This window comes from Microtus pennsylvanicus, chromosome 18, assembly GCF_037038515.1.
Source record: "Microtus pennsylvanicus isolate mMicPen1 chromosome 18, mMicPen1.hap1, whole genome shotgun sequence".
Classification (NCBI taxonomy): Eukaryota; Metazoa; Chordata; class Mammalia; order Rodentia; family Cricetidae; genus Microtus; species Microtus pennsylvanicus.
In genome coordinates this window covers 14,149,985-14,164,778 of record NC_134596.1, presented here as the reverse complement: position 1 = coordinate 14,164,778, position 14,794 = coordinate 14,149,985, and the positions used below count along the sequence as shown (strand labels likewise).

General features: G+C 44.0%; 1 protein-coding gene across 4 annotated transcripts in view; it reads right to left on the bottom strand.

Annotated features, from left to right (window-relative positions):
• Otud7a (OTU deubiquitinase 7A) overlaps window positions 1-14,794 on the bottom strand; it is a 258,141-nt gene that overhangs the window by 45,233 nt on the left and 198,114 nt on the right. For 3 of the 4 annotated variants that reach the window (XM_075953308.1, XM_075953309.1, XM_075953311.1), the window contains 2 exons: window positions 12,596-12,778; window positions 4,233-4,454 (listed from right to left, as the gene is read on the bottom strand). In XM_075953308.1, the coding sequence (XP_075809423.1) occupies window positions 4,233-4,454; window positions 12,596-12,778 (405 nt within the window). The remainder of the gene's footprint in view (window positions 1-4,232; window positions 4,455-12,595; window positions 12,779-14,794) is intronic. The other variant, XM_075953310.1, reaches the window with a different exon arrangement.

Sequence of the window (14,794 nt, the reverse complement as noted above, 5' to 3'; positions counted from 1 at the left end):
CATCTCCACTCACTGAATACTTTGTTTCTGCCCTTGAATCATTCCTTTGGGAATTCTTCTGCCACTGGTGATTTATTCTTTTAGGGAAAGAAGTCGTGCAATTCATATCTGGAATGGAATGTTCAAAGACAGCCTTTGGAGAGGGTGGTGGTTTCGAAGACTCTGAGAAGGTATGGTCCAGAGAAGGCAGGGGGCATGTAGAGCTGGGGGCCCTCCTCAGCTCAGCCCTTTTTGGTAGGTTAGGGAGGCACAGGTGGATGCCTGGCCTCTCAGGGGCTCTTTCTTTCCTGTCACCTTTGGATCTGGTGTGCAGCCCAAGTGAGAACTGACAGTTAGTTTACTGCACATGTGCATGAAGTGCTGCGCAGGCTCAGATATGCGATGGGGAAATCACAGCCATCACTGTGCCTTCCTCACCCCAGATGGCCTCAGCTTTGGTTGTCCGGAGAGCTCTCAAAGGGTCCCATTTCCTCAGAGGGCACAGTGAAAGTTGGAAGTTCATAGTCATTAGGAAGAAAGGAGAGTATGTAGCTACTGCATACCGCTCTACACCAATTCCAGGAGAATGGTCAAAAGTGGAAAATGAGGATGCTGGGAAGATTCCTTTGATCCCAATATATTGTATTAATATCTCGCTGTGATTTTTAGCTCAGTAGAATAGTTATCTGCTGTGGGAAAATGGTTTAAAAGAGGGGGGAAGTGGTGTGGGACAATGGTCTGTATTCTGTCAATTATATTTTTAAATAAACGCTGACTGGCCAGTAGCTAGGCAGGAAGTATAGGCAGGACAGCCAGACAGGAAGCAGAGGTGGGGTAAGGAGAACAGAAGAATTTGGGAAGAGGACACAGTTCTGACCTAGCCACAGAAGTAAGATGTGACTGCCTCGCTGAATAAGGTACTGAGCCATGTGGCTAACATAGACAAGAATAATGGGCTAATATAAGTTATAAGAGTTAATAAGAAGCCTGAGCTAATGGGCCAACCAGTTTATACCCTCATGTAGACCTCTGTGTGATTTCTTTGGGACTTAATGATTGCGGGAACCAGGTAGGACAGAAACCCCAACAACAGTTATCGACAAATGAGAACACATCATACGTAGCAGGTAGACCTCTAAGGTAGCCCTAGGAAATCTGCTCCAGGTGTACCTGGTAAAACCCTCTACCCCTGAGGGTAGATGGGGCCTACATCATTAGGCTTCAATCCAAGGCCAAGTGAAGAAGCTTTGGGGAAGTCCGTTCTTGATTCTGGGTTGATCAAAGTGTTGTCTAGGTTTATCTTGACCTAAGTGGGTGAATTCTGCAAGGATGCTTTAATGGTCAGATAAAGCAGAGGGAGAGGAGTTTGGAGCAAGACAGTACAAGGAAGATCATAAAAGGAGGGGAGGCAGGAGGGAGTCTCTGGCTGGCCTTGCACAGAAAACCGTGAGTGTCCACATATAGATGTGTCCATATTTATCTATCTAGTTTGAAAAATGCCAGATGCTAAGGACCAGCGCAGGACAGTCTTCTCGGTGGCCTTTGACAAAACCAGTGCTATTGTCCCTGGAACTCCACAAGACTCTGAGCTGCTGCTACACTCACTTCACTAAGCTTCTTTCTTCCTTCTCTAAAACCCATACCAACTTGCTCCTTCTTGGTGAAGAGTGAGTGGCTTGCGTCAGTGGCCTTGTCTGAATAGCCATCGGGACCTGTTGGGCTGGCAGCTCCTGCAGCTGGTGTAGTTACTACCAAGTCCCTGGATTGCTCTGCTTGTGGCTCAGTCAGTGGTGCAGAGGGAAGGAAGAGGGGATCTGCAGAGCCAGTCAGGTGTTTCTGAGGGCTGTGCAGCAGCCAAGATAATGATTTTTCTCAGTTACAACACGACTTCCAGGATAGTGACATAGCCCTGTTCTAAAGCCAAGCATAGCACTGGGGAAGCCACGTAAGTCTTGACCAAAGGGCTTTTCAGCACCAACAAGACCTCACCAGCCTCCATCCATTCCTTTATCTACATGTGTCTTCTACTCCTCACCTGGAGCATAGGGATGAGAATGACACCTGAATTATTCTGACAAGCCTTGAAATGAAACAAGTACACCTAGATGGTGTTAGGAGACCAAAAAGCAAGAGATATCGACCCCCTGTGTGCTTTGTCTTTGCCTCAAAGACCTACATGCTACTCTTGTGCCACAGCTCCACACCCAGAGGAAGGGTGAGCTAAACAGACACGCCAATGATCACCCAACCATTGTCTTTCTGCTAGTGCGATGCTCTGGCCAGTCTGTATGGTAGAGGAAGAATGTGGTTAGAGTCTATTTCTCTAACCTCTTCTCTCCCCAGTGCCATGATCTCTCCATACAATTGCTCATCTTTCCCTTATTTGAAAAACACAAAGGTAGCAATGGCCTTGCTGGGTTACTTACAGACATGATACTAATTTTGGTATCTTTAACCTCTGCACATGGCTTGGCAAATATCCCATTTATGGATTTATGACAGAATCTCGATTCCCAATGTCCACCCTCTAGATATTACTCTTATCTTTTTCTGAAACACAGCAACGTTTATTGTGCTTTGGCCAAGAACTGAGTTCTGCTTCCTAGCAGCATGGCTGCTGCTGAAGCTCTCAGTAGAGCACTTTCTCTGCTGTCTGCTAAGATGTCACATCTAGGAGGTATCCCTCCCTGCTCTGCTGGGACAGGTTACCTAGGAGTCCCTCCAACAGTCAGGCCTCCGGCCGAATGCCAAGGCCTTGTGTTCCACTTCTATCGGGGGCAGCGGGAACCGCTGCTGGTGACATGCCCTTGGTGCATGCTGGTAGTGAATCCCCCTGGGAGAAAAATCAGGTTCGATCAAGAAAGACCACCTGAGAAATCTCTACCAGTAGGAACAGATGGCCCAGATGTCTGAGTTCTACATCCAAAACAGATTCAAGATGCTGCCTGAGATGATCAAGCCTCACAGGATACTCCAGTCAGGACTTGATCATAACTTTAAATTTTCTTTAGGTTCCCATAAGATTATCAGTGCCCCCAACCAGCCGAAAGTAGCCTGAAATACTACACCCACATTACCAATAAATGGACTATGTATATTTTCCGTTGTTTAAAAAAAAAAGAGGGGGAAGTGGTGCGGGAGAATCGTCTGTATTCTGTCAATTATGTTTTAAATAAAAGCTGATTGGCCAGGCAGGAAGTATAGGTGGGTCAACCAGACAGGAAGTAGAGGCGGGGCAATGAGAACAGGAGTATTCTGGGAAGCAGGAAGCTCCCTCTGCAGTCTGCCCAGACCACTGTAGATGCAATATATGAGCTGTCCCACTGAGAAAAGTATCGAGCCATGTGGCTAACATAGATAAGAATAATGGGTTAATATAACTTATAAGAGCTAGCAAGGAGCCTGAGCTAATGGGTACCGGGCAGGACATTAACCCCAACAAGCAGGCCCACATGTTACAGTGCTTGTGAAGAACAAAGTCTTTCACATAGATATCCGAGAAGCCCTTTGATGTTCAATTTTGCAGTTGTTTTTAATGCAAGTGATGATGCTGAGAAGGTATTGCCCTTTCTCAGGATGAACTTACATCTGTTCAGACATTTGCTTTGAGTCATTGGTTCTACTGACTGAAAAGTCAAAGAGGACACCTCTGGCTTCCTCCCTGCTTTCCTCACTGGCATCACAGGGTCATGAGGGAATGCTAGACAAGGCTCAAGTCACCTCTCTGTTTCCCCGACTGGGAGGCCAGAAAGACTGTGACAGTTGGGAAGAGAGACACATGTCTGTCTTCACAGAGTCCCCATGGCCACCAGGGTTGTCACCTTTGCTGATGGGAAGCTGACGTTCTAGGAACAGGATTTGCCCATGTGTATAGAATTGGCAGGGTCTCCCGTTTCTCTCCTAACTCAATCATATTGCCTATCCTTCTTCAGTTTCCATGGGATGGATGAGAAATGGGAAGAGATCAAGGCCAAGTAGCATGACACTTATAGTCAGGGAAAATCTGGAATTCAGGAAGAAGGGAAATGAGCGGGGAGGTACCAGCATGGCTGCTTATCCAGCCAGTGCTCAGTGACAGAGTACAACAATCTTTAGGGTTGGTACAAATGGAGAATTCTGATGTCCAATCCCAAGAACCCAGATCTTCCTCCTGCTCACTGGGGAAAGAGGCAGTCAGGCTGCTGCATAGGGGTGGGGTGAGTGACCGGGGGTGGGTGCCGAGGAATAGGAGCCAGTGGGTGGCAGACACTCACCTGCCTGCTCCAGAGCTACCATGGTGGCCTGCTCGATCAGGTCTCGTTCGATGAAGCTCCTGAAGTCCTCACTGTACACGCTCAGGTCCGGCAGCTGGAATGTATAGATGGGCATCTCCAGTGGGAACTGCTCATTGCTGCATTCACTGGCTACGTGGGATCGGGCCAGGGAGACGATGGCTGAGCTGGCATGGGAAATCCCCCGGGAAAGGCGCTTCTCTGCTGAAGAGAAGAAAGGAACGACACAGGGACCACGTCACCTTCGATGTGGCTCTGAGGGTGCCTGCAGCCATGCTTGAACGCTCACACACAGCACACATACTGCATATATGAAAACACACATGAGTACTCAGATAAATACATACCTGTACACTATGAACATACAACACACATATATCCCCACACATAATACACTTATGGACCATTATAAATGCACACATGTACAAACATACCCAGATGCAAATGTATGAACACATTGTACATGTAAATACACACACTGCAGACATTTATACACACAGTATACAGAACTGCTGTAACTATCAATAAGTATATCTACATATACATACACATGACATTTTTAATATTTTTAATTTTTAAATTAGATTTATTCATTTTATTTTATGTGTATTTTCTTTGAATATATGTGTGTGTACTGTGTGTATATTTGGTGACTGAAGAAGCCAGAGAAGTGCATTGGGGCCTAAGAAACTGGAGTATGGATGGTTATGAACCACCATGTGTGTGCTGGGAATCAAACCTGGATCCTCTACAAGAGCAACACTTGCTCTTAACTGCTGAGCCATCTCTACAGCTCCAATATGAGACTTTTAGACAATACATTTATCTACATATACACAGGCACACACCATATAGTTTAAATATACATGCACATATATATGCATACATGCACACATACACAGGTATAAAATGTACTAGATACTACAAATATGGACACATATATCCCCATATGCTCATGCATATGTACTGATATACTATGTACATGTTATATATATGAACATGGATGTAGATGCATATACTACATACACTATATAATATTTACATAGCACATATGTAACATGAACATACACAGGACACACTACACACACAGGTGCAGCTACATATATGCTCACTATACTATACACATATAGGAACATGTATACACACGACACTCATGCACACAAGCTCATAATCTTCCCACGTCAGCCTTTCTGTCTTCCAAGACTCTTCCACCTTGCAGGTCTGCCTGCTACTGGAGTAAACCTATGTGTGGCCTGCCTCAGCCAAGCCACGGAACCACTGAGAGCAGTGCCGCCAGACTACTGACAGGAGCAGCAGGGCTCGCTTTTGCTCCTGAGCTCCGTTTAACTCCATTCCTCAGAGCCTTCCTCTCCGGTCAGTGGGCGGGAGCTGGGAGACCATCTTTGTTTTCATGCACTTGCAGATTTAAGGCAAGAAGCATCCTGCTTAGGCTGCTCTGCTGTGGCCCAGGCTTTCCAGACATGGGCTACTTTATTCTAGCTTCTCTGATGAGCATTTCCCATGTGGGCATTCTGGGACACACGGATGGAGGCTGTGCATGCTTTCTGGCTGCCTTATGTCCTTTTGTTCCAGCATTCTGGCGCTGTAGCCTACTCTGTTTTATTCTTTGTGGGCTCTCTGCCCAAAGAATGGGAAAGGCAGGAGAGGATGTCTCTCAAGTAAGGTCTGTTAATGTGTGAGGACTTGAATGATGTGAAGCAAATGCATTTGTTTTCTTGGTTTTTTTTTTAAAGATTTATTTATTTATTTATTTATTATGTATACAATGTTCTGTCTGCATGACAGAAGAGGGCTCCAGATCTCATGACAGATGGTTGTGAGCCACCATGTGGTTGCCGGGAATTGAACTCAGGACCTTTGGAAGAGCAGGCAATGCTCTTAACCTCTGAGCCATCTCTCCAGCCCCATTTGTTTTCTTGTTGCAGTGAAACATACTTTTAATAAAGGACCTAGTGTTTAATGGTAACATTAACATAAACCAGAAATCTATTTTTATGGAGCCAAGGCTGGCCTTGAATTTAATATCCTCTTGTCTCATCCTCCAAGTATAGGGATTAAAGGGTGCATCGCCCCGAAACAACAATTCTGGAGCATATGATGTAGGGATAGTCACTGTAGAGTCAGTGTTAGTGGCGTGGGATTTCTCACAGCAGAAATCCTCTTATTCAGCGGAGGGAAGGAGGGCCCTTGGTGTTTAAGTGTGACTATGATGAACCCCTGTGGAAGATTCCCGAGTATATGCACACGAGTTCCAAGGTTGCTCACCTCCTTTTAGGCTAGCATCCCCGCTGCAAGGAAAATCACAGCCACTGCCTGCCTCAGAGCAAGACTTCCTACAGCCTCATTGTGTATCAGTGGCCATAAAATGGCATTAATGAAATTCTGTCAAAGCAGACCGTCAAGCAGAGGTTTGCCTTGATGACCTCATATATTTTCCCCATCCCAATGGACAGAAAGGTATGGAGATTGTATATTTCAGAATGAATAGTTTTAATTCACTTCAATTTTATTCTGAGACAGTATGATTAGGTTATCTTACATTTTGAGGAAGGAGAGAGAGAGAGAGAGAGAGAGAGAGAGAGAGAGAGAGAGAGAGAGAGAGAGATATGAAACTACAAAGGCCACTCAGAATGAGAGAGATGGAACAGGAGGTCTGGGTTGTCTGTCACTGGGACATGTCCCTGCTGCTTCCTGCACTGAGCTCAAATCCTTGATCCAATCCAAAGAAGAGAAAAATCTGTGAGGTAGCTGCTCTCCTACATGCTTAACAGCGTATTAACAGTGAAGAAACAGAAGTAATACAAGTCTGTCAGCAGAATGGAAAAAGAGAAAAGAGCACATACATAAAAGGGGATAGTATTTATTAATACTATTATCAATAAATTAATAAAGATCAATTATTAATAAATTAATTAATAATAGTTTTATTTATAAAAATAATGAAATTGTGTTATTTATGATAACATGGATTAACCTGAGGGACCTACATCGAGTGAAAAAAGCCAGGCAGACCCCCACAGATCTTGCTCTTTTATGCAGAGCTACCGTAGGATGGTGGCAGCAAGAGTGGGTATGGGAGGGAGAGAGGAAACTGAGACTGGTGATTGACTAGGGGAATAAATCCTAATGTTTCATAACATAGCAGTGACCACAGTCCACAATTTACTGTAGTTTTCCAAGTTGCCAGAAGAAAATGTTTTGGATGTCTTCAGCAGAAACAGTAACTGGGATGACAGGTCCGCTAGCCCTCAGAGGGTTATTACACATTGGTCATGTATATTGAAATATCTACAGCACCCATCTATGTACAACTACTATGTGTCAGACACAAAGACAAAAAAAACAAGGCTGATCACCTTGCAGCTCTCTCACACAACTAGAGGAACAACTAGCGCCCACACTGCCTGCTTTTGGGCTAATATCCTCCAGTCTGAGCAGCTGATAATCACAGCACTACGTGCTCACAGGGAAACTGAGGAAACATCCGGGGAAGGCAGGCAAATAGAAGAATGTAAATGAAGTTCTTACATCACAGGAATCAGGCTGAACAGATTGAATTTAGAAAGGAGCCTAGCAAATATGTTCAGAGAAATACAGAGGAGATGGTGAAATACTAATAATACTAAGAAATAATTTGGAATGAAAACCCAAGTGTTGACTCACACGAATGCCCAGGAGAAAGACGTAGGCTAGAATGCCAGGGCAAGCATGTCTCTTAGGAGACGAGAAGAGGAGCTTCAAGAAGACAGCTGAGGGCGTTTACAAAAAACTCAAGGAAATGAATGAGAACCGGGGAGTTTTGCTCCACTGACAGAATTTTAGTCATGCGAACCTTTTCAGGCACTTAAGCTTTAAGAGAGTCTCAGGAAAAATAAGATTTGAAGGCAGTATTTGAGGAAACATTCTTCTTGAAAGAAGGAAATGAATGTAGCCACGTGTCTTTTAACAGACAGATGCCTTCTGAGAAATACGCCCCTGTGTGACTTCACACAGTGGCCTCACGCAGACCCGTGTGACCCGGCCCAGGCCTTCAATGTGACCTCTTGAGGGGCAAGGTAAATGTTGAGGCTGCAGCTAGCAGGACCTGGCAGACTCTTTTAGAGTAAAGAATTTTGTCACAAGTCCACACTAAAATAACAGTGAAGAGCATAGCACAGAAACTATGGAAACACATAGCTGATGATACTCATACTGGATCTCAACTGCTTATCACCAGTACTTTGATAGACTAGACGATGTGTGGTACTGTCACATGACAGAGTGCATGTCCATTCTCACCAGCACCAACCAATCCCTGAGTGATGTTTTTATGACATTGAGATTCTTTTGGCTTCCTTATGATTTTATGGTGTTTCTGTGGTAGCTATGACCTGTCACTGCCAAAATGTTTTGAGCACAGGGCTTTAAATATGAACAAGTAAAGAAGCTGACTTTTGCCTAAATAATCAGGCAACACAAAAGAGCATTCATGTCATTGAGGGCATGATAGTAGAGGAGTTAGGAGCATGCGGCACATTTTTCAGGGCGAGGCAGAGTGCTTCTAAGGTTTCAGAAAGAAAGCATACATGTGGACTTTCAAATGACAGTGGAGAGTCCCGGGGCATTGGTGGACTAGGACTGAGCCAGCAACCTGGTCCGGAGCAGACTTGAGACAGCCAACTCCAGCGGAACAGGGTACAGAGGAGTGAGTGAGCCAGAGACCACTGAGGGTCCAGTAGTGAATCTGGGACCTTCAAGGGAGTAGACCTAAGCCAACATCCTGGTGGGTCTGGGCTTGAGTCTAGGACCTCCCAGGAACTAGGCCTGACCCAGGACTTCTGCTGGTCTGGGCATGAATCTGGAACCTCCAAAGGAGTAGGCAGGAACCAGAGATCTCTGTGGGTCTAGGCGTGAGTCTGGGACATCTGAGGAAGTAAGCCTGAGCCAGGTCCTCTGCAGTTCTGGGTGCACCCAAACCTGGGAACTCCGAGGGAGTAGATGGGAGCCAGAGATCTTTGCAGGACTAACGCTAAGCTAGGGACCTACACAGGAATGGATTCAGACTAGGGACATTTAGAAAAACAGGTCTGAGATGACAACTTAGGCTAGAGCAGGCTCGAGACAGCAAACTGCAAGGGAGCAGAGCAAAGCGCAGGAACACTGAACGACCTCCAGGAACAGAGTGACCAATGGGGTAACTAGAACTGTGGCACTAACTGTACCATGAGGAACAATCATCTGAGCCTTGGGTTCACTGGCACCTAGATTATTCAACAGAATCACAGACAGTCCCAACCACACTAATTAGAGGAAAAGGTGAGAAGAAAAGGTAAGAACACACCCAACACCAAAAAGAGCAACACAACACCAGTAAAACCTGAAGACCCAACAATAGCAAGACTTGAGCAACCAAATAAAGACAAAGCAGAAGAAAATGACCTAAAAAAACAACTTCAGGAGAATATTTAAAGCTTTTAAAGAGGAAATAAGAAGTTCCCTCAAAGAGATAGAGGAAAAGACAAAAACTTGGAAGACATCAGCAAATCCCTTGAAAAGGCAACCCTAAGAATAATAGGTATAGAAGAAAGAAGAAGTTCAACTCAAAAGCACAGAAAACATATTTAACAAAATCATAGAAGAAAACTTTCCCAACCTAAAGGAAGATATGCTTATAAAGATATAAAAAGCTTACAGAACACCAAATAGACTGGATCACAAAAAAATGTCCCCTCACCACATAATAATCAAAACACTAAACATACAAAGTAAAGAAAGCTGCAAACGAAAAAGGCCAAGTAACATATAAAGGCAGACCTTTCAGAATTACACCTGACTTCTCATTGGAGACAATGAAAGCCAGAAGGTCATGGTCAAGCATTATGCAGACATTAAGAGACCATGGATGCCAGCCCAGACTACTATACCCAGCAAAACTTTCAATCACCAAAAAAGCATAAAACAAGATATTTCATGACAACTCTAGATATCACCAATATCTAGCCACAAACCAAGCCCTACACAAAATACGAGAAGGAAAACTCAAACCAAGGAAGTTGGCTACACCAACAAAAACACAGACAATTGATGGTCTCATAGCAGCAAATCCCAAAGAAGGCAAAAACGTACAAATTAACATCACAAACAGTGAAAATAAAAATAACAGGAGATAGCACTCACTGGTCATTAATACTCCTTAATGTAAATGGACTCAACTCACCTATAAAAAGGCACAGGTTAACAGGTTGGATACGAAAACAAAATCCATCCTTCTGCATACAAGAAACACATCTCAACCTCAAAGACAGACATCGTCTCAGAGTAAAGGGTTGGGAAAAAAATATTCCAATCAAATGGACCTAAGAAACAAGCAGGTGTAACTATCCTAATACCTAACAAAATAGACTTGAAGCTAAAATCAATCAAAAGAGACAAAGTGGGAAATTTCATATTAGTCACAGGAAAAAAAATCCATCAGGAGGAAATCTCAATACTTAACATCTATGCCCCAAATACAAGGGCACCCTCATATGGAAAAGAAACACTTCTAAAGCTTAAATCATACGTTAAACCCCACACACTTCAAGACTCCCCTCTCAGCACTGGACAGGTCAGTCAGACAAAAAATGAACAGAGAAATAAGGGAACTAACATGTTATGATACAAATGGACTTAACAGAGATCTACAGAATATTCCATCCTTCTTCTCAGTACCTCATGGAACCTTCTCAAAAACTGACCACATATTCAGTAACAAAACAAACCTCATCAAATACAAAAAAATTAGAACAACCCCATGTATCTTAGCAGATCGCTATGGTATAAAACTAGAAGTCACCAGCAATACTAATTCCAGAAAACCCACAAACAAACACATGGAAATTAAACAATGCTCACCTGAATCATCAATGGGTCAAGGAAGAAATAAAGTGAGAAATTAAAGACTTCCTAAAATTCAATGAAAATGACTACACAACATACCCAAATTTATGGGACACAATGAGAACAGTGTTAAGAGGAAAGTTCATAGCATTAAATGCCTACATAAAGAAGCTGAAAAAAATCCCACACTAGTGAATTAACAGAACATTTGAAAACTTTAGAACAAAAAGAAGAAAACTCACCCAGAAGAACTAAACAGCAGGAAATAATCAAATTGAGAGCTGATTTCAAAGAAAACAATACAAAAAAAAATCAATGACACAAAGAGTTGGTTCTTTGAGAAAATCAACAAAATAGACAAACCTTTATCCAAACTAACCAAAAGGCAGAGAGAGAATATCCAAATTAACAAAATCAGAAATGAAAAGGGGGACATAACAACAGACACGGGGAAAATACAGAGAATCATCAGGTCATATTTTAAAACCTGTACTCCACAAAATTGGAAAACTTAAAGGAAATGGACAACTTTCTGGATAAATATCACTTACCAAACTTAAATCAAGACCAGATAAGCAAATTAAACAGTCCTATAACTGCTGAAGAAATAGAAACATCTGAAGACTAAATTGACAAACAATAGGAAAAAGGTTTATTAACCTTGTGTTTTATTTCCAAATCCAGAGACTAGCTCAAGGCCAGGGCATTAATACTATAAACATTTCTGTATGGCAGAGTCCTCTGAACACAAAGTCATAAGGCAAATGATAAAGTGGGATTTATATACAGGCAAGGGGAGAATCAGGTTGCTGATTCTACAATCTGATAAAGCAAAGCCTATTGATTGATGGGAAAATGAACTAATGAAGAAACAGGCATGAGGCAGAGAGGAGGAGGCCAACTAACAAGCAAACCACAAGGTGAAAGTTAAAACAAGATTCCAGTTTTCACTCTTCACACCCTTCAAAACACCAGCAAGGCAAAGTCATAGCAAGACCAGGCAGAGCCGGCAGGAGCAGAGCAAAGCCCTGGTTTTGCACTTAGTGAGCAGCAATGTGGTCAGGGAGATGAGTACGTGAAGCCACAGCGATGACTATTATTTGTTTGCAGATCTTTAACAAGCTCAGCAGGAGAAGGAGGTAGGTAGACTTGGCTGATCAGTGGTTATGAAGACAGTGAGAGCTGGGAGGTGGGACAAAGACCCTTCAAGCTTCCTTTTTATAATCACTATCACAAGTATACCTTAGTCTGATGACGAAAAAGAACAGTAAAGAAGAAACACATGGAACAATGAACACGCCATTGAATGACTTGGAGGCTAAGCTGCCAGACGTAACTGGAGGACCAGAGATATCTGTCAGGCGAAGCAGGACTCCCCACTGGACGGGCCCGCCCTAAAGGCTTCAGTCACACTCCCCTGCTTTCCATGGGAGATGTGGAGCCGCATTAAGCCCCTCAGCTGGTACCTTGGGCAATATCGTCCTGCCTCTGCAGGCAGGGCCGCTCCACTTTGTGCCCTGGCTGGGGCAATTCTCGCTCGGGCTGCTTGGCACACCTCCCTTCATTGAACACGTGCGGCAGGTTGGCTGTGTGCACCTGTCGGAGTTGCTCATAGTCGCTTAGAGCAGCTGTCAAGTCCCAGTTCTTGCCTGTGGATAGAAAGGACAAGAGATTATAACACGTATGGAGAAAAGGATGCTGTTGGGCAGGGTCTGAAAGCAGACTGGACACCCATAATCGATGATGTGAAATACATGATTACAGCCCCTCTCATCACCTTTCATTCACAGACACATACACACCTGTAAACATTATGTCTCTAATGCCCATCAAAGTGCAGCACTCAGTGAGGCTGAGCCAGGCCTTACAGCACTGGGCTTTGGACAAAAGCCTTTTCAGTTCAGTAATGCTCCACCCCAACCCTCCACTTCCTCTAAGATACTCCCAAGAATGTCATCTATATACGGACATTCCTGGCTTTTCCATCACCACCCCCTGCCCCGTGCTGGGGATCTACTCCTGGGCTTCACAGTTCTCAGAAAGAGCTCTACAACAGGGCTGCTCATCCAGGCCTTCTAGAAAAATTCTTGACTCTCATGACATTCCCTACTTAGTGGCTAAACTTAGCCATACCAAAGTATCCCAGGCCTAGTGCTGTCCAAGCCACCATTGGAATCCTCCACACACTGGCTGTGCTTACTTCCCACTGAGACACAGCAAAGGGTTGTAAGTACCTTTTATAGAAGGTGACATCCCGATTCCTCTCTTTCTCATGCCATGGGTCCTGCAGCCTAATCTTCATGACAGTCAACTGGTCTTGTAGGAACCCCAACTCTTTGTTTCCTCTGTGGTCTCAGAAATGGAAACTTCCCATACTTCTCTAATAACTGCAGAGTCCTCTTATAGTGTACCCTGGGGTGCCTGCCTCTGCTTTCCTCTTTCTTTTTGGGGCTGCTACAGAAAGCAGGTCTGCCCACCTAGATAGGCCTTCCTACCATGGGGTCCTAATACTCGCTGCCTCTTTATCTTGGGATATTCATTCCCCAACCTGCACTGCTTCCTCTAGTTTTCGGCAGACTCTTCTGAGATATATCACCTTTAGAAAAGATCCTAGTCATTATTTTTTTTTAATCTAAAATGTCACATACTCTGGCACCTAGCAGCATCGCTAGGTTAGATTAGGCAGAAATCCTCAAGAAATGCCCGCACCTCTGACACACAGAAGAAACCCTATTGAAACCCGCATGGCAACTCTGTTCATGTAGAAAAAATCACAAGGTCAATATTAATCAAAAGTAGAGTGAACCAGCCAGTGCACGCTCATCCGCGTAAACAGCAGACTGCTATGTGGCAAGGTCAAGGTATTTAAATTTCACACAACACAGATGGTCCCAGGAGCACGTGGTCACGGGAGAGAAGAATGATCCTAGACACTTATGTGATCTGCTTTCATTTCTGAACTTCAAACATGTAATTCTAAACAACACACAATTTGCAGACATAGACATGTATGATCAAATGCTCAAGGAAAGCAAGGAAAGAAAAAGAAATTGCAGGAGCGCGGATCCCTGGATGGAGGGGTGACATGGTGGTTAGGAAGAGAAGCATAAGGGTCCCAGTGTTCATGACTAAACCTTCTGAAGCTGGGTTCTTCAAAACTACAGAGCTAGGGGGGTGGAAGGTAAAGCCTGTTGCATCGTTGGCCTGGCTTGGGAAAGGCCCTGGGTTTAATACTCACCACTACAAACACCAGCATCACCACTGCCCCAATCCACAGAACAAAGCCAAACCTGCAATGCTTCCACAATTAATTATGCTACATATAACTTGGTGTTATCTTAGTATTTAATAAAAATAATGAATTAGGGTCAGTTAAGCTGTGGCAATCAGAAGAGCTCACACTCCTCGTCATTAGCTTTCTGATCAAAGGTCAGAAATTCCTTCTGCACATGGCAGCCAAGTCCAGGAGTCCAAGCTATCAGAGGCTCTGCTCCACATAGTCATCCAGAAGTCCATGCATGCATACACAAGGTGATATGTGCCATCTTCAAAATGTGCCAGCTCACTCAGTCAGGAAGAGGAGGAACCCAGAGGGCAGAGTTTCTTCTATAGGTTACTGTGATTTTTTCCTATGCCTTGTCTCCTCAGATAGGCTTCCATGGGCC